Source organism: Pyrus communis, chromosome 2, assembly GCF_041283825.1.
Source record: "Pyrus communis isolate YQ-2024b chromosome 2, ASM4128382v1, whole genome shotgun sequence".
NCBI lineage: Eukaryota > Viridiplantae > Streptophyta > Magnoliopsida > Rosales > Rosaceae > Pyrus > Pyrus communis.
This window is the reverse complement of record NC_142566.1, coordinates 29,149,099-29,169,851: the sequence shown is the minus strand read 5'-3', so window position 1 is coordinate 29,169,851 and position 20,753 is coordinate 29,149,099. Positions and strand designations below refer to the sequence as shown.

The 20,753-nt window shown below is 36.8% G+C and overlaps 3 protein-coding genes across 12 annotated transcripts; 2 read left to right on the top strand and 1 right to left on the bottom strand.

Moving 5' to 3' along the window:
• Positions 1 to 783: 783 nt before the first annotated feature.
• Positions 784 to 15,848, top strand: LOC137746685 (2-alkenal reductase (NADP(+)-dependent)-like). Of its 3 annotated transcripts, XM_088690156.1 has the most exons (6): positions 784 to 931; positions 6,679 to 6,794; positions 13,438 to 13,615; positions 14,411 to 14,577; positions 14,884 to 14,966; positions 15,291 to 15,848. In XM_088690156.1, exons 1-6 carry the CDS (start codon positions 805 to 807, stop codon positions 15,667 to 15,669), a joined length of 1,050 nt encoding a protein of 349 aa, XP_088546282.1. In that variant the 5' UTR covers positions 784 to 804; the 3' UTR covers positions 15,670 to 15,848. The 3 variants fall into 3 exon arrangements, with proteins under 3 accessions (XP_088546282.1, XP_088546280.1, XP_088546281.1); XM_088690154.1 differs by lacking the exon at positions 784 to 931 and having other exon boundaries at positions 6,375 to 6,794; XM_088690155.1 differs by lacking the exons at positions 784 to 931; positions 6,679 to 6,794 and adding an exon at positions 6,801 to 6,900.
• LOC137724428 (uncharacterized) lies at positions 10,827 to 13,098 on the bottom strand. Of its 4 annotated transcripts, none has more exons than XR_015960231.1 (7): positions 12,393 to 13,098; positions 12,203 to 12,294; positions 12,052 to 12,076; positions 11,852 to 11,902; positions 11,600 to 11,717; positions 11,378 to 11,466; positions 10,827 to 11,233 (listed from the first exon to the last, which is right to left on the bottom strand). XR_015960231.1 is itself a non-coding variant. In XM_088690157.1 (5 exons), exons 1-4 carry the CDS (start codon positions 12,624 to 12,626, stop codon positions 11,625 to 11,627), a joined length of 444 nt encoding a protein of 147 aa, XP_088546283.1. In that variant the 5' UTR covers positions 12,627 to 13,098; the 3' UTR covers positions 10,827 to 11,233; positions 11,600 to 11,624. The 4 variants fall into 4 exon arrangements, 1 of the variants encoding a protein (XP_088546283.1); XR_015960232.1 differs by having other exon boundaries at positions 11,878 to 11,902; XR_015960230.1 differs by lacking the exons at positions 11,378 to 11,466; positions 12,052 to 12,076 and having other exon boundaries at positions 10,827 to 10,921; positions 11,158 to 11,233; positions 11,878 to 11,902.
• A 966-nt stretch (positions 15,849 to 16,814) lies between the features above and the next one.
• Positions 16,815 to 20,540, top strand: LOC137746683 (2-alkenal reductase (NADP(+)-dependent)). Of its 5 annotated transcripts, XM_088690150.1 has the most exons (6): positions 16,820 to 17,089; positions 18,799 to 18,815; positions 19,305 to 19,492; positions 19,581 to 19,747; positions 19,857 to 19,939; positions 20,069 to 20,540. In XM_088690150.1, exons 1-6 carry the CDS (start codon positions 16,859 to 16,861, stop codon positions 20,445 to 20,447), a joined length of 1,065 nt encoding a protein of 354 aa, XP_088546276.1. In that variant the 5' UTR covers positions 16,820 to 16,858; the 3' UTR covers positions 20,448 to 20,540. The 5 variants fall into 5 exon arrangements, with proteins under 5 accessions (XP_088546277.1, XP_088546276.1, XP_088546275.1 ...); XM_088690151.1 differs by lacking the exons at positions 18,799 to 18,815; positions 19,305 to 19,492 and adding an exon at positions 17,418 to 17,595 and having other exon boundaries at positions 16,815 to 17,089; XM_088690149.1 differs by lacking the exon at positions 18,799 to 18,815 and having other exon boundaries at positions 16,821 to 17,079.
• Positions 20,541 to 20,753: the final 213 nt, after the last annotated feature.

Here is a 20,753-nt window from a genome sequence, read left to right as displayed (position 1 = left end):
TGTACCCATATTTTGATACAATAATTTTTCGGTTAGTTTTGATGTACGTACCAATGTTTATATATACACACAATATATTGGACAGTATAATTTATCCTCTAATATTTTTAATCTCATAAATTATGAGTTTTATTTAAAATCTCATATAAAGCTCCCTAATATAAACAACTAGAAATTTCATTCTTAATTTAAAAATATAATGACCCACATAAAAATACATTATTACATTAATGTCAATGTCTCAATCAAAGAGCATTAGTAGTTAGAGACCGCATCTAAAGTCTTCATTTTATTTACTCAATTTGCTGACAGGACTTACATTCAATGTGTCCTCTTACGTAAGACGACCATGCTAAGCCACACATGCAACCAATCTTACTTCGGACATTAAGCACGAAAGCATGGTGTTACATTAAATCTAGTAGCTTGAGCGCACACAGAACTCACAAACTCACATTTAAACCTGCTCTGATATCATGCTACATATTTAGAGAGACGGACCATTAGTTCACTCCTAAACATCAATATTATATTAACTTAATCATCAATTTCTAAGTATTAAATTTCAGGGTAATATGGGACTAAATGTCATTACAAAAAAACTTTATTAGAAGTCGAACTGTAGACTTATGGGACTATATTCTATTTTCTTAATATGGGACTATATTCAACACCAATTCCCATTCCAAATCGCTCATATCGCCCTCCTCGGATCCTCCTATATAAAGAGAGAGAAGGAGAGAGACAGAGAGACAGAGAGTTAGTAAAAAGAGATAAGGAAGAGAAATAAGCATCAATCCATCAATGGCGGCGAGTACAGAAGGAGTGATCAGCAACAAGCAGGTGCTACTGAAAGACTATGTGACCGGCTTCCCCAAAGAATCTGACATGCAACTCACCACCGCCACCTCCCAGCTCAAGCTTTCAGAAGGTTCAAAAAGGGTTCTGGTGAAGAGCCTCTACTTGTCCTGCGACTCTTATATGAGAAACCGCATGACCAAGCGTGAACCTGACGCCAGTTAGGCCATCCGAAACTAATGAAAATGGCTTGAAAAGTTTTAGTTTTAATAAAAAATCATGTTATAAGTTTTGTTTAATGAAAAGGGTTTGGACCAACAAATATTTAACTAAAAACCACCTCAAAATATTATTTAATCAAAAGGACTCAAAGTTTAATAAAAAGTAATCCAAAACTATTGTCTATGGGCCGAAAAGGACATGATAATTTCTTTGAAAGGAAAATTGACAAGTTTGAAACAGAGAGAGCAGGAAATTACCATGGAGGACTATGAAGGGTACGGAAAGTGAAGTTGGGATTGGATATCAAAGCCACGATGAAGACGACGACCAACTCCATAATCTTCTCTTCTGCCGTCTGGATTGCGGTCTCTGAAAATTCTTTCTTCTTTTTTTTTTTTTATATAAAAAATTAATAAGATAGTTAATATTTGTTTATGGTAATACTAATGGTGGTAGGTGGTGTGTGATTGGCGGATTAAGAAGCTTAAAACATGGATGCACAAGTGATACCCATTTCAAAAACAACCAAATCAAAGTTGAAAAAGGAAGCATTCATCGGAATAAAGTCGTCGAAACAAGTTCAAAGAAGTTTAATGGCAGAAACCGACGAAAAAGTGTCCGAAAAAAAAAAGAACCAAAATATAAAACTGTTTCTAGACAACCCAAAACATAACAATGTTTTTGGAAAAAAAAAAATTAGATACAGTGTTTGTTTTGTCTGTGCACAAAAAAACATTGTATCTGGAAAGAAAATAACCAAAATCCAGAAACAGTGACTTAAATTCTAGAAACAGTGTCTTAAATTCCAGAAACAGTCTATGTTTTAACCTTTGACTGTTTCTTTTCTTTCATGTATCAATTGATTATATTTAAGAAACATTGTATCTATTTCATTTGAATCCAGAAACAGTGACTTAGATTCCAGAAACAATGTTACTTAAAATTCAGAGACAATCAAAGCAAATTAAACACCTTGTTTCTTAAATATAATCAACTGATGCATGAAAGAAAAGAAACAGTTAAAGGTTAAAACATAGACTGTTTCTGGAATCTCAATCACTGTTTCTGGAATTTAAGACACTGTTTCTGAAATTTAAGTCACTATTTCTGAATTTTGGTTCTTTTCTTTCCAGATGCAGTGTTTTTTTGTGCACAGACAAAACAAACACTGTATCTGATTTTTTTTTTTTTTTTTTTCCAGAAACATTGTTATGTTTTGGATTCTCCAGAAACAATTTTATGTTTTGGTTTTTTTTTTTTTTTTCCAGACACTTTTTCGTCAATTTTTGCCATTAAACTTCTTTGAACTTGTTTCGGCGGCTTTATTCCGATGAATGCTTCCTTTTTCAACTTTGATTTGAACTTTGATTTGGTTGTTTTTGAAATGGGTATCACTTGTGCCTCCATGTTTTAAGCTTCTTAATCCGCCAATCACACACCAACTACCACCATTGCTATTACCATAAACAAATATTAACTATTTTATTAATTTTTTATATATATAAAAATAAAAAAATAAAAAAAAAAAGAAGAAAGAATTTTCAGAGACTACAATCCAGAAGGCAGAAGAGAAGATTATGGAGTTGGTCGTCGCCTTCATCGTGGCTTTGATATCCATCCCAACTTCACTTTCCGTACCCTTCATAGTCCTCCATGGTAATTTCCTGCTCTCTCTGTTTCATACTTGTCAATTTTCCTTTCAAAGAAATTATCCTATCCTTTCGGCCCGTGGGCAATAGTTTTGGATGATTTTTTATTAAACTTTGAGTCCTTTTGGTTAAATAACATTTTGAGATGGTTTTTGGTTAAATATTTGTTAGTCCAAGCCCTTTTCATTAAAGCTCTCTTCTTTTTAATCATATAATCCTCCAAGAAATTAATATTTTAATGAACAATATTAGATCATATTTCTTACTATCTTCAACCGAGGGGCCGAACATAGCTCTGTGACAAAAAAAACCTCCAATCAAAAGGACGAAAGAACCATAGGTCAAACATAATTTATTATTTTAAGGGATCCTTATATATAAGCCCAAGCAATTTGCATTTCATAAACAAAAACCCACATAAATTAAAACCTCTAAATAAAACCCAATTTTCAAATAAACTGACATGTAAGCAAATAAGTGACCTGTTTTTACAATATATTTACAACTTATGCCACAACTCCCTCATTAAGTCAATAAAGGTAATCATAACTCACCCTAATTATGATGAGCAACGAGCCCCTATACTATTAATTTATTATACCAACAAATTTACCTATATTTTGTAGATTTAATAATAAATATATTTATATGAGAAATAGAAATACCAATAGTATGCCTAATAAGTATATTTATATGAGAAATATCAATAATATGCCTACTAATAGAGGCTCAGAATGCATGATAAACATGTATGAAATATTATACTAATTTACCTATATCAATAATATGTCTACTAATTTACCTATTATTTTCCAGATCCAAAAATTTGATAACAGGTGCATTATGTTTCAAAATGACCAAAACTATTAGTACTAAGTAGGTAAACTAATCTTTTCAAAACAAAAAAAAACAAAAAAAATAGGTACATTGATATTCGAAAAATAAAACAAAACATACTAGACACATCATTTTTTCACCCTTTTTGTTTTAAAGAAAACAAAAGCATGGTTTTTATTGGCATTTTATATTAGCACCTTACAAAATGTTGAATGTACCCCACATTAAAATTTAATATTAATAACTTATTTACCCTACTATGCAATGACAATTTTGACCTTATTAGGTTTAAAAAAAATATAAAAAATTTCTAAATACACCCCAAATCACTTTTAACATATTATTTATCTACTTCAACTATCAAAACCCCTCCCACCCTCCATTGTTGAATAAAACCCTAAGCAATAAAACTACAAACATGTTGATTGAGAAAAATTATTTTTGACCTGAACACAAATCGGTGTTTCAAAAGCTTCATATGATGTAAGACTTCATATTTTTCATTGTTTTAGTGATTTCGATGACATCAATAATTATTTAATCTCACTCAATCTAATAATTCAAGAATTAGCACTTATGAATCTCATAATTCAAAAACCATGGCCCGCGAACTGATTGCAGATTGAGTCAATGGCATTCATAAAGTGCTTTCTTGCAGGTCAACTTGGTTCGACCAAAATATGCACAAGAAAATGGAAACAACATGGTAGCTTTGAAATCATTATTATTGTTATTGAAAAAGGTTCAAATGAACCTAAACATTTTTTCAAATCATTCAATTTGAAATCATTCGGCAAACTAACGTTCAAATGGTTTGAAATCATTCGGCAAAATTAAAAATGAGTGTTATAAGATTTGAGAAATGTGGGGTGTATAAAAATTGTGGGGTGTATGTAGAAAATGTAAGGTGTATATTAAGAATGTGGTGTACGAGGGTATTATGGGAAAGGAAGTGGGGTGTATTAAGATAATTTTTTATTGAAAAAGTAAATATAGGGTGTATCAAGTATGTGGAGTTTATTCAACAACTTGTGAGGTGGTAATATAATAAGCCTTTTTATTAAATCAATAGGGTACATTAATCTGAAAATTTATTGTTGAATAAAAAACATTTTGAATTTCCATTCCTACATCAATTAAAATTTCAAAGCCATTACACAAGTTACAAGCAAATAAAAAACTTTCCATTTTAATTTTGATATCAACGATTAGTGACTGCAAATTTGAAGGTACATTGCTTCATGATTTGTAAGTCAACGTCCTTCTGAATCCATCCTAACGGGTACAGCTTAGGATGTGGTGTGGTGTCTAAGCCCACCTTCTGAACTAGAGCCTTCGAAATTAGGTTCTTCTGACTTCCAAGGTCAGTGATGGCTTGCACAACATTCTATTTCACCTGAATATTCACATGAAACAACTCTTCACAACTATGAGAATCTACAACATTTGTTATTTGGTCATAAGGGCAAGAGTAGCATCAGGCTTCCTCAGTTCTGGAAACTCTTCTACTTTTTGCTTAGTCAAGGTAGCCTTTTTGTCATTTCTCCTCTGGTTGTGGATCACTTGCTTCGGTCATAACTCAGGGTGAAGTATCCATCACTTGTATTTGGCATGTCTACTGGTTTGAAAGTGATCACAATAGTTCTTTTGTGTTGGACCTTCCTTTCTTTCCTTCCCTTTTTTCTTCCAATCAGATTTACTGCCAAGTTTCTGTTTGTCATCTTTTAGGTTAGCTCTTTTGTTTTTTTTCTCGATGGGAGGGCCTTAGTAGTAGCTTCTTCAGTAGTCTCTACAGTGAATAATTTCAGTTCATTCTGAATGCTGTCGGCAAGACCTCCGATGTACTTCATGAACACACCGTAGTCATTGACATCGATATCGAAAACCTTAGATTGGTTGTGGAACTCAGTAGTATACTCTTGGATAGTTTGCTCGTACCTTTGTTGGAAGTGTTGCCACTTGGTTCTCTAATTATAACTGATTGGTGTTGTAGCACTTCTTGGCTTCCTCTTGGATGCATCACAGATTGGTGCTGGTATCACCCTTCACTTGTAGTTTTTGTAGTTTGGCCAACATGGCCTCCTCTGTTGTCTTGTAATCGCAGCCATGGCATGACAACAAGGAATACCACATAGATCCCATTTTCTACATGAACATGAGTACCTATTTAAATCCACTGCATATTGTGCCCCATACATGCGTGTCACTTGAAACTTGCCTCCCCCAGCATTTTGAGCAATGCATGATCCACTAAATTGTTATGGTATTGGGGGTTGAAGAAATGAAGAAATGGATTGCTCTGTAGGTGCAGTTCATGTGCCAATACAGAAGAAGAAAAGAAATTGTTTTCTGATACAATTTCATTTCTTTTCTTTCTAATCTTACGTTCTTAACAGTATAATAAAATCGCAGTAAAGTAGAGAATCTACATGTTGCTTCAAGCTGATGTCTCAAAAGTAGAATCCGTATGAATTAGTTTGAATCACTAAGTTAGTAAAACCCCAAATCCCAAAAGTCCAACCACAAACCAACAAATTCATTTTTTTTGTGTCATATAAAAACCAACGCATTCAAGTACGAAAATGATAGGACCACACAAACACCTATTTTAATGTATTAGGACCACCCAACATAAATTGATTTTCTTCACTGATTACTAGTGTGCAATTGTTAAAAATTCATCTGATGAAACAAATTAGAAGAAAAGTACACTTACTATAACGTGGAGGCTCCCCACCATCTCTGAGTTGGAAAGACGTCTCCTTGTTCAACCAACGTTGAAAATTCATCAAGGTTCTTCTCTAACTAGCGGACATGAAGACGGCAAAGGGGACATCAAGATGCGGACATCAAGACGGCGAAGGGGACATCAAGATGCGGACATCAAGACGGCAAAGCGGACATCAAGTCGGCAAAGCGGCATCGACAAAGGTGAAATAAACGACCAATGCCGTTAACAACTTGACTTGACATTGCTGATTGCTCACATCGCATTTAAACATTCCGCGATCGGCTCTGTTTGTAACAGGAGAAGCAAATTCAATAGAAAAAGAATAAAAAATGGAAGTGACGAGCAACAAGCAGGTGATATTGAGAGACTATGTCACCGGCTTCCCCAAAGAATCCGACATGCAATTAGTCACCGCGGCCACCACCGAGCTGAAGCTTCCAGAAGGTTCCAATGGGGTTCTGGTGAAGAACCTCTACTTGTCCTGCGACCCTTACATGAGAGGCCGCATGACCAAGCGCGAACCCGGCAGTTATGTCGGCTGCTTCGTCCCCGGTTCGGTCAGTTCATCATACCTCTCTGATCTCCCTAACTTGTTATACTTTTAGAATTGTTAGCATTAATTTCTCTATATTTACAAATGGGGCTGAAGGATTTGAGATGAACGTAATCCTCACAATTTCCCCTTGGTGTCTGAATATCTGTGCTTTATAATATACAGAGACTAATTCAAGCTTGCATTTTAATTTTGTGATGAACGTAATCCAACCAATGTCATTTTTCTTGGCCAAACAAAACAGCTTGCATTTTTGTTCCTACGAGAAAATATGCCCGCACATTGCTGCGGGACTTGAACGCACTCACCTTAACTGCATGAATAAGACACATTTAACTTGAATAAATTAAGACACATGTACCATGCACTCATCTCATAGAGATAAACAAAGATACCAAAAACGGAGAGGCAATGTCACATTGTTTTGCATGATCTTTACACACACACGTACCCTAAAAGTAAGAGTGTAAAATCTATGCTAAAATAAACAACTAAGTATGAGCAGGACCTCGTAAAAAGTAGGTGATCATATGTGTTCTTCAACTGTCTGTCGAACCTGCAATCAACGAAAGTGATCCACCGTAAAAAACATGGTTAACCACCATGTGTTGAAGCTATATATAATCATCGAAGAAAAACCTTTTACATCCAGCACAAAGCAAACTATAATCGAAAATGCAGATAAATAAATAGGAAAAAAAAATAGTCGAAATTTCTTTTATGTCTAGCAATGGAACCATTAGAGATTGTGTAGAAACAATGCAGTAAACACCACCAGAGAATGGGGATAAACAGAATAGTAATACACACATACCTATCAAGATAGTAAAACGAAAACAACTAAACATTTAAATTCAAAGGTCCCTCGGAACATGCTAAAAGTAAAACTAAATTGCATAGCTATTGGCATCTAGATTTACCTTTAAAATGGCATGTGATATGTCATTAATAAAAGCCCTGAATTCTTGGTTCACTGCTAAATTGGTAGGAGGTTTTGCTTTATCCATCAGAACCTTAAAACAAAACCTGTAATAGTATGATAAGCGATGAAGATCTGGTAAGTTTATTAGACAATGTTTCAAATACAAATTGTGACTCGTGGGAAAAAAAAAGAGAAACAATCAAATATCATATTATATTCCGACAATACTCTGAGATGGGATGAAGTCACCTCATCTAATTTTATGACAAATGGGTGAGACTCGTTAAAGAAACTCAATAATGGGTAGAATGTTTAAATCTATCTGATGAAAGAAGTGATAACGTTGTAGTTATTTTATCAGGAGACGTTAAAACCATGAATCAAGAGGATTATAGACCAGGGATTTCAAATATTTCAATTATAAGAAAACTTGTTTGCAATACTGAGAAAAAGCTTATTATTGTTGATAAAAAAATGCACACGACACCAATGGATTATGCCATAAAAATAACACCATGAAAAATCCAGAGACCAAAATCCCGGGCGGCAGAATTTATCCACATCAAAGGACGCACAATCTTGGTTTAAAAAAACCAATCAAATTTAAATTCTAACACCATACGATCAAATGCTAATCAAACACACAATCTCAAAAAGCCGAAACCATGTTAAGCAAATGAAACAGAAGGAAAAGAGTGAAGATGTAAGCATTGATAAGAATATGAAAAGTGGCAGCACTGATATCATGCACAGATAGGACAACGAAATATTGGAACCAGCAGCTACAATTAGAACCAAGAAGGAAAAAGATTGATAAAATAAATAAATAAGAAATAGGACAGAGGCACAAACCAACGACATGAGCTCAATTTTTTCACCATGAATTTTGCGGGATTTTGAAGTGGACGCCCACAGTCCGAATGACAGCGATCATCCCTCTTTTGATCGTCTAGAACCGACCCGGGACTCTCATACGAAATCCAAAAAGGCAGCATTATCTGGAAAGAACATGCGAAGCCGTCAACAACAACAAAGTAAATATATAGTTCCATAGACGCAAACAAAATAACACTACGGCATGATATTTGCTTAAGATCCGTCTCTACCAATTTGATGGCAAAAACACACACCTCTCCCATGTGGGAATGAACCTAACGATTTAACGAAAAGAAGACGAAAACCCATGTGGGAATGAACCTAACCACACTGCATGCATTCACATACACTGCCCCAATTTAAGATTCGGTTTTTGTCCAATCTATGTATATGCTTAGATACATCCGAGAATTTGCTTTGCAACAGTTGCTACTCTCATCGTCTTTTGAGAGAGACAGATACAAAGGTAAAGATTACAATGGGGAATAGTTAAGAATCCCTCTAAAATACTAAAGAAAAACATACCTAGAACGGAGTAAACAACTGTTTGTCTCCCTAGCAGTTTCTCAGAGCATTTATGCTGTCAGAAAGATAGTGCTCCATTCCAGAAGGATGGACAAATGTACCAGATGGAGACTGACCCAAAGAAAACATAATTAAAAGTTAGCATCTGATGAACAATTAAGGTGATGCAAAAGGGTAACACGCGATGTGAAATTATTATACCAAAATAGCCAAGGTCTGTTAATCTAATCACCAAATAAAATAAAACAGAAATTAAGCACAAATATGAAAATTAAAAGGAAGGAAGAATACGAAACCTTGTGCATAGAACGTTTGTGAGAATGAATCACACAACAATCAAGGGTGGACAAATCACAAAAGTGACAATTAAAGGGGACCTAACGGACACCCCCATCTCTCTCTCTCTCTCTGCAATCGTAGAAATCCCAAGGGTTTGAGGAAACAAATGGAAAACGAAATGCTTTTTCTGTTCCCTTTACCCTCGCAGAAAATCTTCCCATCTCTCTCTTACCCTTGTCCCATCTCTCTGTCTGCAAATCGCAGAAAAGAAACCCTAAACAAATCCCTGAAATCCCTCGCCTAAATCCTCCCACATTTCTCTCGGATACTCCCGATCTCTATCTCTCTCTGCAAAACCTAAACTAGATCTCCTAAACCGTTGGTGCCGCCGCACATTGTTATCAATTGTGGGTTTATCAAATCCTTCATGGCTTAGACTGCATGAAGAATTAGAAACTAAAAGATGAATATACGCTGTAAATCATCATATAAATGTAATTGCATTAAAAAAAAAGAAGGGAATAAAAAAATTGAATTCTATTTCATCAGCATGTAACTGCACGAAAAGTTACAATTGAATGCAGAATCAATTAGTAGTTCACACAAATCTTGCCCCTGTCTACATGTTTTTGGCTTTCAACATTTTAGCTTCAAGACTTAGCTACTTCAACAACAACGAATAGAGAAAATCAAGTTCCACAACTTACGAAAACAAAGTGGCAACTGAGAGATCGTTTGAGGGATTTGAGATTGAGCTTCTTCCATAAACAACATACCTAGAACTCCCCAAGTTTTCAAATGGAAATTAAACATTTAAAATTTAAATAGCTTATAGTAATTTAACAAATTCTTTATTAGTGGAGTAAATAATTTGTAACCACCTATTTCCTGGTAGGAAAAATAAAAAATTCAATTTTAAAAAAGAAATGTAGTTTTTAGTTCAATTTCCACAGCCATAATAATTTATGCAGACTAAAATTAAGATTAACCAATACATCGAATCAACTGCAATTAAACAACTTATAGTAATTTAATCTGTGTTTGTGGATATGAGAGAGAGAGAGAGAGAGAGAGAGAGAGAGAGTTATCTATTATAAAGCCAACCTTCTTTGAATTCACTTCTTGGTCCTCTTGTGGCTTATTACCAAAACTCTCCACTGCATTTGCAGTAATGCCCTCTTCCGTAAGTAAAAGGTACAAAAATATCAATTATTTAATGGTAGATATGTACTTTAGACTTTTGAAGATCCAATTCATCCTGCATTTTCTCACACTCATCTTCATGCTAAAGCCGTAAACCTGTCAGCTCAGCTTCATGTTCGCTCCTCATTGAAGTTGTTTTCTATGAAAATGATAAACTGGTTTGTAACGTAAGCATATAACACTCTAGTTAAATAAGCAGTTCCAACTTAATTCAAAGATATTTATTTGAACCTCTCTCAATTCGTTTTCAGCTTGCAGTTAGATATGCTTTAGCTCTTCACTGTGTTCAGATTTTAGACTGAGTATCACGTTCCTGGTGCTCCAACCTATAAAAATACAAAAAATCTTTTACGAAATTCCGAAACAACCAATATGATTAAAAGCCTACATACAGTTTGCTTAATTAACAAATAATGCAGGGCAATTTTCATTTCCAACCAACTGTACGGACACAAAGATGTTTGCTTTAACTACCGCTCTATTGAACAGTAAAAAACCCAAAAACTCTGAACTAATTCAAAATAAAAAAAATTGCGTAAATTTAACATCATGCTATATGTACCTTCACAGATTTTCGAACTCGTAGAGTCATTGGTGAGTTGACTCGGCCTTCGTGCCTGTGTGTAGACTTGTCATCCCTGCGAATTGCAAAGCTAGAGTCACCAAATCAATAGGCACAAATATATATGGGAAGAGGCATAAGCTGAAACATGTGCAACATAGATATATTAAATAAACGCGAAAACAACCATTAATAAACCTGCAAGCAAGAAACTACTCACGGTTTCCTAGATGGACCAACAACCAAAGCGTTTTGAGCTCCACCCATCTACATTTCCTTAGAATCTTCATGACACACATGATATTACAACTAACAAAATAGCTTAAGCATGTTACAATGGCAATATAGAATACCCAGATAGACTTAACTTCCACAAAACAATAAGCTATAACTTTCCTACTTCTAACTGCTTATTAGAAATTTCAATTAGAACAAATAATACCTGTAAAGGCAAGGGCATCAGAAAGTCATTCAGAACCACTTCCCGGTGCACCAGACTCAGCCCGGCGAGGCAGTTTTTGGCTAGCTTTGGGTTGAATTCCTACATACTCCATGCTTATCTAATAATTCAAATCAAAATTTTCATTCGAACACAACATTCTTCAAATCAATAACTTCACAAAGGTTATAATTAAAAAAACAAAAAACAAACAAAAAAAAAAAAAACAAAACAAAACAAAAGAAAAACACTAACAATTTCAAATCTATAATTTCAGTAACCTTGTGGCTCATGCGAAGTGTTTTACTGCAAAGAAAAAACAAAGAGTGAGCACAATTAACGCACAAATTTTCAAACAAAAAAAATGACATTCAACTCAATAATTTCACAAAGCTTATAGTTCACAAAAAACAAAAGAAAAACACTAACAATTTCAACTTTATAATTTCACTAACCTTGTGGCTCATGCGAAGTCTTTTACTGCAAGAAAAAAAAAAGAAGTGAGCAACAATTAAAACACAAATTTTCAAACCAAAAAAAAACTACATTCAACTCAATAATTTCACGAACCCCAAAAATTACAGAAAGTATAGGCAACGACAGTACCTCTCAGGGTCGGGAGGAGGGAGTTCGCCATATGCGGGGGAGAAGAGATCGAGGGATCGTTTGAGACTGAGCTTCTTCCATAAACAATATACCTAGAATTCCCCAAGTTTTCAAATGGAAATTAAACATTTACATAGCTTAATAAAAAGCCAAAATATAAAAAATTAATCAAAAGGTTAAGAGAACTCACATCCCAGTAATGCTCATTGCTGATATTAACACCACTGATTTGTGGAATTCCCACGCCCAACTCCATGACCTCTGTCTCTGCCATCCCTCTCTCCCTCACAACCATGCCCACTTTCGACCCACCCCTCAATCCCGACACAAACCATTGATTTGAGGAGGAAAAATCAATCCAACCCCCCTTTTTGCAAGCCTCACTCCTCCCTCTCCCTTCCGTTCCCTGCCAATCCACGCTCATCTCCCTCGTTGTAGCTCTGCAACCCACGTTTTTTGGCAGACCTCCCTCTCCCTTCCTCTCCCTGACATTCCACACCCTCCTCCGCTTCTCTGTCTGTAACTAATCCAGCCCCATTCCACAAACCCAGCCCAAGCCTTACCCCCACTTAGGCCCCCTCACTTTCTCGAAACCAACTCTCAAACCCTAGAACGCAGAACTCTCACTCTCTCGCAACCCACACTGAGTGACACGGATGCAATAACCCTCGCCCTCTCTCCCGCCGTCGCATAACCCCAAAATCGCGCTCTCCCTGTCTCTCTCTTTCTCTTCCCAAATTGAGCATCACCACTCAATCCCATCTCTTTCTCTCCCTTGAATCGTACACCCCTCGTGACTCTGTCTGCCTGTAAGCTGCATGCCTTCCTCTCACCAATCCCTATCTCTCTCCCCCTCCCTCCCTCTCTCTATCTCTCTTCTCTCTCTTCTCTCTCTGCTCGCTTACTCGCTCGCTCTCTCTCTCACTATCGATGACATGGTCTCACCGAGTCCCACTGCAACTTAGAAAGAAAGGAAATGAAAGTCCCTAACCCACCTAATCTGTTCGAAACCCTACAGACTAAAACGACCATCGCACCCCTGCCTTTCCACGATTATCAACACGCGGCATGAAGATCAGCGACAGAAAGAGCCAGTGGCAGCCTCGTAAATAAAATGAAATTCGGACCAAAACACTGTTCATTTCTACAGTGCAATTTCGCCTCCTTCTTTAGACTAAAGTAATTTAGTACTACTAACTTGATCACATTGATATTGAAATGCTGTGGACTGGCAGCCTATAACCGGATACGGAGTGGCTAAAGTTTTGGAATCGGGGGATCCCAAGTTTAAGGAAGGCGATTTCGTTTGGGGGATGACCGGGTGGGAAGAATACAGTCTCATCACTGCCACACAGGCCCTGTTTAAGATTCACGACATCGATGTCCCTCTCTCTTACTATACTGGAATTCTAGGTATGCTTCTAGTGCTGTTTTCACCAATTTTGAAGTTGATGTCTTCGGAAAATTGCTTCTGCCGCACATAGCTAGCTATCTGAATTCTCTGATCTCATATGTTTGTATTTGACTAATGAAATTTAAGTGCGAAGCTCATAAGGGACTAACCTCTTGAATGAGTGTGAAGTAGTCTTCAGCCCAGTTTACATGTCGTCACATATTATTATATGTTGATTGACTTGAGTCCAATTTTCAACAGAGGCGGGACAAGATGTGACAAGAAAATACATGAGAAGCAGACATGAGTAATCGTACAATACTGTTTGGTGTGATGTAAAGCAATTTTTTTTTTTTTTGCTTTTGCTTTTGCTCAATTCGGACACTCTTTAGTAGTGTAGTATTATGCCAGTAAGAATTTGATTGCCATCAAACAATTTTTTTTTTCCTTCCAATTGGTCATGCAGTAACTTAATTGCCTTGATCTGTACCATTCTTCTCTGCTAGACTGTGGTTGATAAATTAATCCATCCTAATCAGTTTAAACCATCGTGAAAAATATTTTTAATAAGGATAATGTTAGAGAAACCAAAATTTTAAATCAAATCTGCAAACCAAATGATGTGTCATCCAAATAAAATAAGCATGTTTATCAACAATTAAGTAATGATCTAATCATCAACTTCCATATTATTTGGTTTAAAATTTTGATTTCCCTAGCATTACCCTTATGGTAATATGTAAGGCTTAAAATTTATATGCATGATATGTCCTGCTTGATGCTCAAGGCTCATCTAATTTATTTGTTTGATGTAGGTATGCCTGGCATAACTGCTTATGCGGGCTTTCATGAGGTCTGCAGTCCAAAGAAAGGAGAGACAGTCTTCGTTTCTGCCGCATCTGTAGCAGTAGGTCAACTTGTAGGGCAATTCGCAAAGTTGTTGGGTTGCTATGTTGTTGGGAGTGTTGGAAGCAAAGAAAAGGTCAGTCATTGCTATTTGGTAATAAATAGGAAATTAGGAATTAATACATTAATTGGCAATTCATAGCTGTGACTCAGAATATTCTTGTAAAGACATGTATGTGTGACGATTTTTTGTGGTTTGCAAATTTTGAAAAATGAAACAGATCATCTTGTGCTGATGTACAAATGGTGTTGGTGACCAATGATTTTTTTATCATCATTGCCATCAAATGTGTTAAACCCGTTTACTTTTATTCTTCAACATGCTGGAGTCAATTGAAGCACTTCAATGATATATATTTGTATGCCTTCTCTGCGAGTTAAGGTTGATTTGCTCAGGAACAAGTTCGGGTTTGATGAGGCTTTCAATTATAAAGAAGAACCTAACTTGGATGCTGCCTTAAAAAGGTTAGTCCTATATATCTGTGTAATGTGTTTTTAACTTTTGATCAAAATCAGAACTTTATGAATGGTGATAAGGGGCATTTTTGTTTCTAATTTTGTTCTGCTGAAGGCATACTGAGTTTTTCATGTATCAACGATACAACCCCTTTTCTGAAAGGCCTTAACATCAATAACAAAACTTGAGATCTAATCCCCAATCTTTCGAAAGAGAGAGAAGATTAGAAAATGAAAGGTTCTTGAGTATGTGAGGTTGATTTTCCACTTCCTATATATTGCTTAAACATTGGGCTAAACGTGTATATTCTGAATATGTAATTTACGTAACAGGTACTTTCCTGAAGGCATCGATATATACTTTGAAAATGTTGGGGGAAAGATGCTCGATGCAGTCCTACTAAACATGAGGATGAATGGCCGAATAGCAATTTGTGGGATGATCTCGCAGTACAACCTTGAGCAGACAGAAGGTGTGCATAATTTAATGTCACTCGTCTATAAACAGGTCCGTATGCAAGGTTTCGTGGCTTTTAGTTACTATCATCTCTACGGGAAGTTTCTTGAAGCAGTTCTACCTGCCATAAAAGAAGGGAAGATAATATACGTGGAAGATGTCGTTGAAGGCCTTGAGAGCGCTCCGGGGGCTCTGGCAGGGCTCTTTGCTGGCCGCAATGTCGGAAAGCAGGTGGTTTTAGTTTCTAGGGATTGACTCCATCACAGATGTCCAGTAGTCCCTATTTGCGTGTGAATGCAATCTTCATACTTATATAAAGGGCGTCAAAATGACTTGATTGTCAAGAAACTTAAAATAAGCTTGTGGTAGGTGTTTTTTATTAAGCTTTTTTGGTGGCTTTTTTAAAGTTTATTTAGTGTGTTTTTTTAAGTTTATTTGGTGTGTTTTTTTAATTTTATTTGGTGTGTTATTTATGTTGTTTTGAAAAAAGATGCTCTTAGTTTACATAACGATTCTCTTCATTTAAAAAACGTATACCAGAGTGAATAATTTTTCTGTATTTTTAAATAATTTTACTGTATTTTTTAATAAGTTGCATCTAACCTAATTAATATGGACCATTGGATTACGATGTATGATTAATCCAAAAGCCTAGATTTTGACCCGTAATCCCAACGGTAATAATAGGATTTTTTTTCTTTTTTTTCTTTTTGGTTTAAAGTTTTTTAAGCCTGAAAAATCTAGACCCTCCAACGGACCAGAATTTGCCACATGTAATAGCCGTTATTTTCAAATTCAAAATTTTTTAACTGTTCAAAATTCAATGGTAAAAAATATAGTCATTGGAAATCCATCGGCCCAAACATAGCCATGTCCCCCCCCCCTCTAGATAAGCTGAGTGCGCCTGTGGTGAGGGCTCCAGCTCTGTATTTCTGTCGATTTCCTGACTGAAAAAAAAAAAATTCACGTGATTAACACTAGGCTGACGTCAGATTCACCTAGTCGATGAGCTAAGCAATTCGAGCACGTGTGGTCTGTCCAGCACTCAGCCTCCCCCAGAGCCTAGTGGATTGGATAGTGTTAACGCTCAAAATTTGCAGGTCAAACCAAGACGAATTTAGAGACAAAATTTGTAAACTAAATAATGTGTTACTAATAGGAATAAGCACGTTTATCAACACTTAAGTAATAAACCAATCATTAACTTCTATGGCTTTTAATTTTTAAAATTTTATCTACACATTTAGTCTGACATTATTTTGGGATGGACATGCTGTAACTAGAGCACATCGAGTAGGCCAAGCGGACAAGGACACACGTGACACGCATGAATCAACCGGCCAAAGCCGTTCACATCGCTTATTGCTCACATGGCAATTTATACATTCGGCGATCGGCCCTGTTTGTAAGAAGTGAAGCAAATTCAGTAGAAAAAGAATCAAAAATGGAAGTGACGAGCAACAAGCGTGTGATACTCAGAGACTATGTCACCGGCTTCCCCAAAGAATCCGATATGCAATTAGTCATCGCCGCAGCCACCAAGCTGAAGCTTCCAGAAGGTTCCACAGGGGTTCTGGTGAAGAACCTCTACTTGTCCTGCGACCCTTATATGAGAGACCGCATGACCAAGCGCGAACCCGGTGGCAGTTATGTCCCCTCCTTCGTGCCCGGTTCGGTCAATTCATCATCCATCTCTGATCTCTCTAACATGTTTTTATTTTTAGAATTTTTAGCATTAATTTCTGTATATTTGCAAATGGGGCTGAAGGATTGAGAACTTTTCTCTTCTAGGTCCTCCTCACAATTTCCCCTTGGTGTTTGAATATCTCTGCTTTACAATATACTCAGATTAATTCAAGCTTGCATTTTTGTGATGAACGTAATGTCATTTTTCTTGGCCAAACAAAAAAGCTTGCATTTTTGTGCCTATTTAGTATTTTAGAATTATATTTTGTTTCTAATAATTATCGCATCGAAGATATTGAAATGCTGTGGACTGGCAGCCTATAAGCGGATACGGAGCGGCTAAAGTTTTGGAATCGGGGGATCCCAAGTTCAAGGAAGGCGATTTCGTTTGGGGGATGACCGGGTGGGAAGAATACAGTCTCATCACTGCCACACAGGCCCTGTTTAAGATTCACGACACCGATGTCCAACTCTCTTACTATACTGGAATTCTAGGTATATTTCTAGTGCTATTTTCACCAAATTTTGAAGTTGATGTCTTCGGAAAATTGCTTCTGCGGCACATAGCTAGCTATCTGAAATTTATAATATCATATGTTTGTATTGACTAATGAAACTTGAGTGTGAAGTTCGTAAGTCTTGAATGAAATTGGTAGATAAATTGGTTCACATATGTCACATATTGTTATATGCTGAGTGACTTGACTCCAATTTTCATTCTAAGATCAGAAGTTTAAGGACAGTGTCAAAATCTTCGTTTTTCATGAATGGTCTTCTCTCATGAAAGGATCTCCGCATTTCGATTTCTAGCTGTATCATTCCTGCGTTGACCGATATGATACTGACAGTGAATTGCTTTTGCTCAATTCTGACACCCTTTAGTAGTGTAGTAAGGAACTTGCTTGCCATCAAACTTTTTTTTTTTTCCAATTAGTCATGCAGTAACTTACAAGGGAAGAGATTCTTTCAAAAATCAGAGCATCAATAATTGAAAAAGCTTTACATGGAGACTTAGATGTACATTGGAACGAAGATGGTCTCAATATCATCTGGAGTATGGAAAATATACATTTGAAGGTCTTCCAAGGGGAGGAGGATTCTCTACCCTCCTAATCTCTCTACCCTTCCATGCCCTCATATTTGAACGGTCACGGTTAAGCCACATCAACATCTTATATTAATTTTTTTATAGAGATAATAAGATAAAAAACAATGTGTGAGAGAGGGGGATGAAAGGGGATGGGAATAGGAGGGTAGAGAATCCTCCTCCTTTCCAAGGACCCTTCATTGTTTAGTATGAGTCTCTTTTGTGCCTACCAAGGCATATTTTGACAAGTCACGTTGACAACACTCAACAAATTCTATCAATCACTAATCAGTTTGATTGACGATAATGAACCCATCAAGTGTGCAATAAAATTCGATAAAATGCCTCAGTGAATTCGCGCTTATTTCTATCTAAAAAACTTGTACTTTAACACTGAAATCCTTCAAGGTTTTTTTAAATCCGCCGTTGAATAGAGAGTCAATATGTATAATTTTGGTAAAAATGCCAGACAAAAACAACAGTCTAAAACTCCAATACTTGAGTTCAAATCACATGTTACTCAAATAGAGAGGCCACATAAAATTTTAGTTACAGAAGATTTTGAACATCAAACAAAAAAAAAAAATATAGAAATATTGAACGAGTAAAAGGTGATAAGGATTTACACGTTTTAGGCGAGTCATGAGGTTTGCCTTTATTTATGGACACGACGACATTGCTAGCCCATGCATCGAACTAGAACAAACAATCGCACGTGTGTCCACACCACTACCACTCACGAAAACCCCTCTTCTTCTCTCTTGGACTTCTTCTATTTGCCCTGCATTCTTCGCATCTGGATTTCCTAATTCTAATCTTGCAAAACTGAACAGAGAAAAAGTTACTAACACTGAGACGAGGCTGCAATGGCGAATAATGTCGAAGCGGAGGGCGTGGAGGAAGTGAGCAACAAGCAGGTGTTACTTAAGGAGCATCTCATGAGTGGGAATCCAAAGGACTCCAACATGTGCGTGAGCACCAGCAAGATCAAGCTCAAGCTCCCTCGGGGATTCACCGGCGTTCTACTCAAGAATCTCTACCTCTCGTGCGACCCTTACATGGCTGCGCGCATGAAGAAGCTCGACGCTTCCTCCTCCTACGCCCTCGACATGTACAGACCTGGTCAGCCTATAAGCGGATACGGAGTGTCTAAGGTTTTGGATTCCGGCCATCCCAAATTCGCCAAAGGCGACTTGGTTTGGGGGTTTACCGGCTGGGAAGAATATAGTGTCATCACGGCCACGGAATCTTTGATAAAAATTCAGCACACTGATGTCCCCCTCTCTTACTATACTGGAATTCTTGGTAACTCGTTAGCGCTTGAGCGATCCTGTATATTCGTATACATATACTTATCCTCTTGATTGAATCTCTTCACTTTCTTATTACGCAGGCATGAATGGTATGACTGCTTACGCCGGTTTCTATGAGGTTTGTTCACCTAAGCCGGGGGAGAAAGTCTTTGTTTCCGCCGCAGCTGGAGCGATTGGCCAGCTTGTTGGCCAGTTTGCCAAATTGTCGGGTTGCTATGTTGTTGGAACTGCTGGAAGCAGAAAAAAGGTAACTTAAAATTAACTATATATGCTAATTGCTAGCATCAATCAAAACCACTTGTCATTTATATTAGCTTTGAATAGATCTCCTTACAATATTATTTACACTATATAAGGTCGATCTGCTAAAGAACAAGTTTGGATTCGACGAAGCTTTCAACTATAAGGAAGAGACCGACTTGGTTGCAGCTCTGAAAAGGTTGGTATAGTAACCGAGATCAACTTTAAGAGCATTCATCCCTGCACCCGACGTCCTGAGTTTGATTTCCCCATCCCCAAATATTCATTCGAAGTAAAGTATACGATGAGATGTGGGTGTATGATGCAGGTACTTTCCGGAAGGCATTGACATATACTATGAGAGTGTTGGGGGAAAGATGCTGGATGCAGTGCTACTAAACATGAGATTCAAAGGGCGGATCGCAGCGTGTGGAATGATCTCCCAGTTCGACGGTAGCCAGACTGCAGGTGTACAGAATTTGATGTACATGATCGGGAATCGGGTGCGCATGGAAGGGTTCATAGTGGCGGATCACTTTCACCTTTATCCAAAGTTCCTAGACCTGGTCATATCCTACATCAAACAAGGCAAATTGACTTATGTGGAAGACATTGCTGAAGGCCTTGACAATGCTCCTAAAGCCCTCGTCGGCCTCTTCTCCGGCCGCAATATAGGAAAGCAACTTGTCTTAGTTTCCAAGGAGTGACACTATTATCATCCATTCCTTTCTACTCAATCAAAATATTCGTAATGTAGTACTCTTCCTATATATAATCTTACACAACCTTTTATCATTCAATTATATAGACTTTATAGTACAACCAAATACTCGTTCGTTACCAAATAGTTCGGAGGTTTTGATCTAACGGCCAAAAACATTGGAGTGCAAAATACCCCGGAGCATAATAGAAAATCCCGGAATCACATAATAACAAAACTATATGACATCTATGCTTAATATACTCCCTCTAAACACTATATTGTTCTGCTCCATCTCTGAATTCAAAAGAAA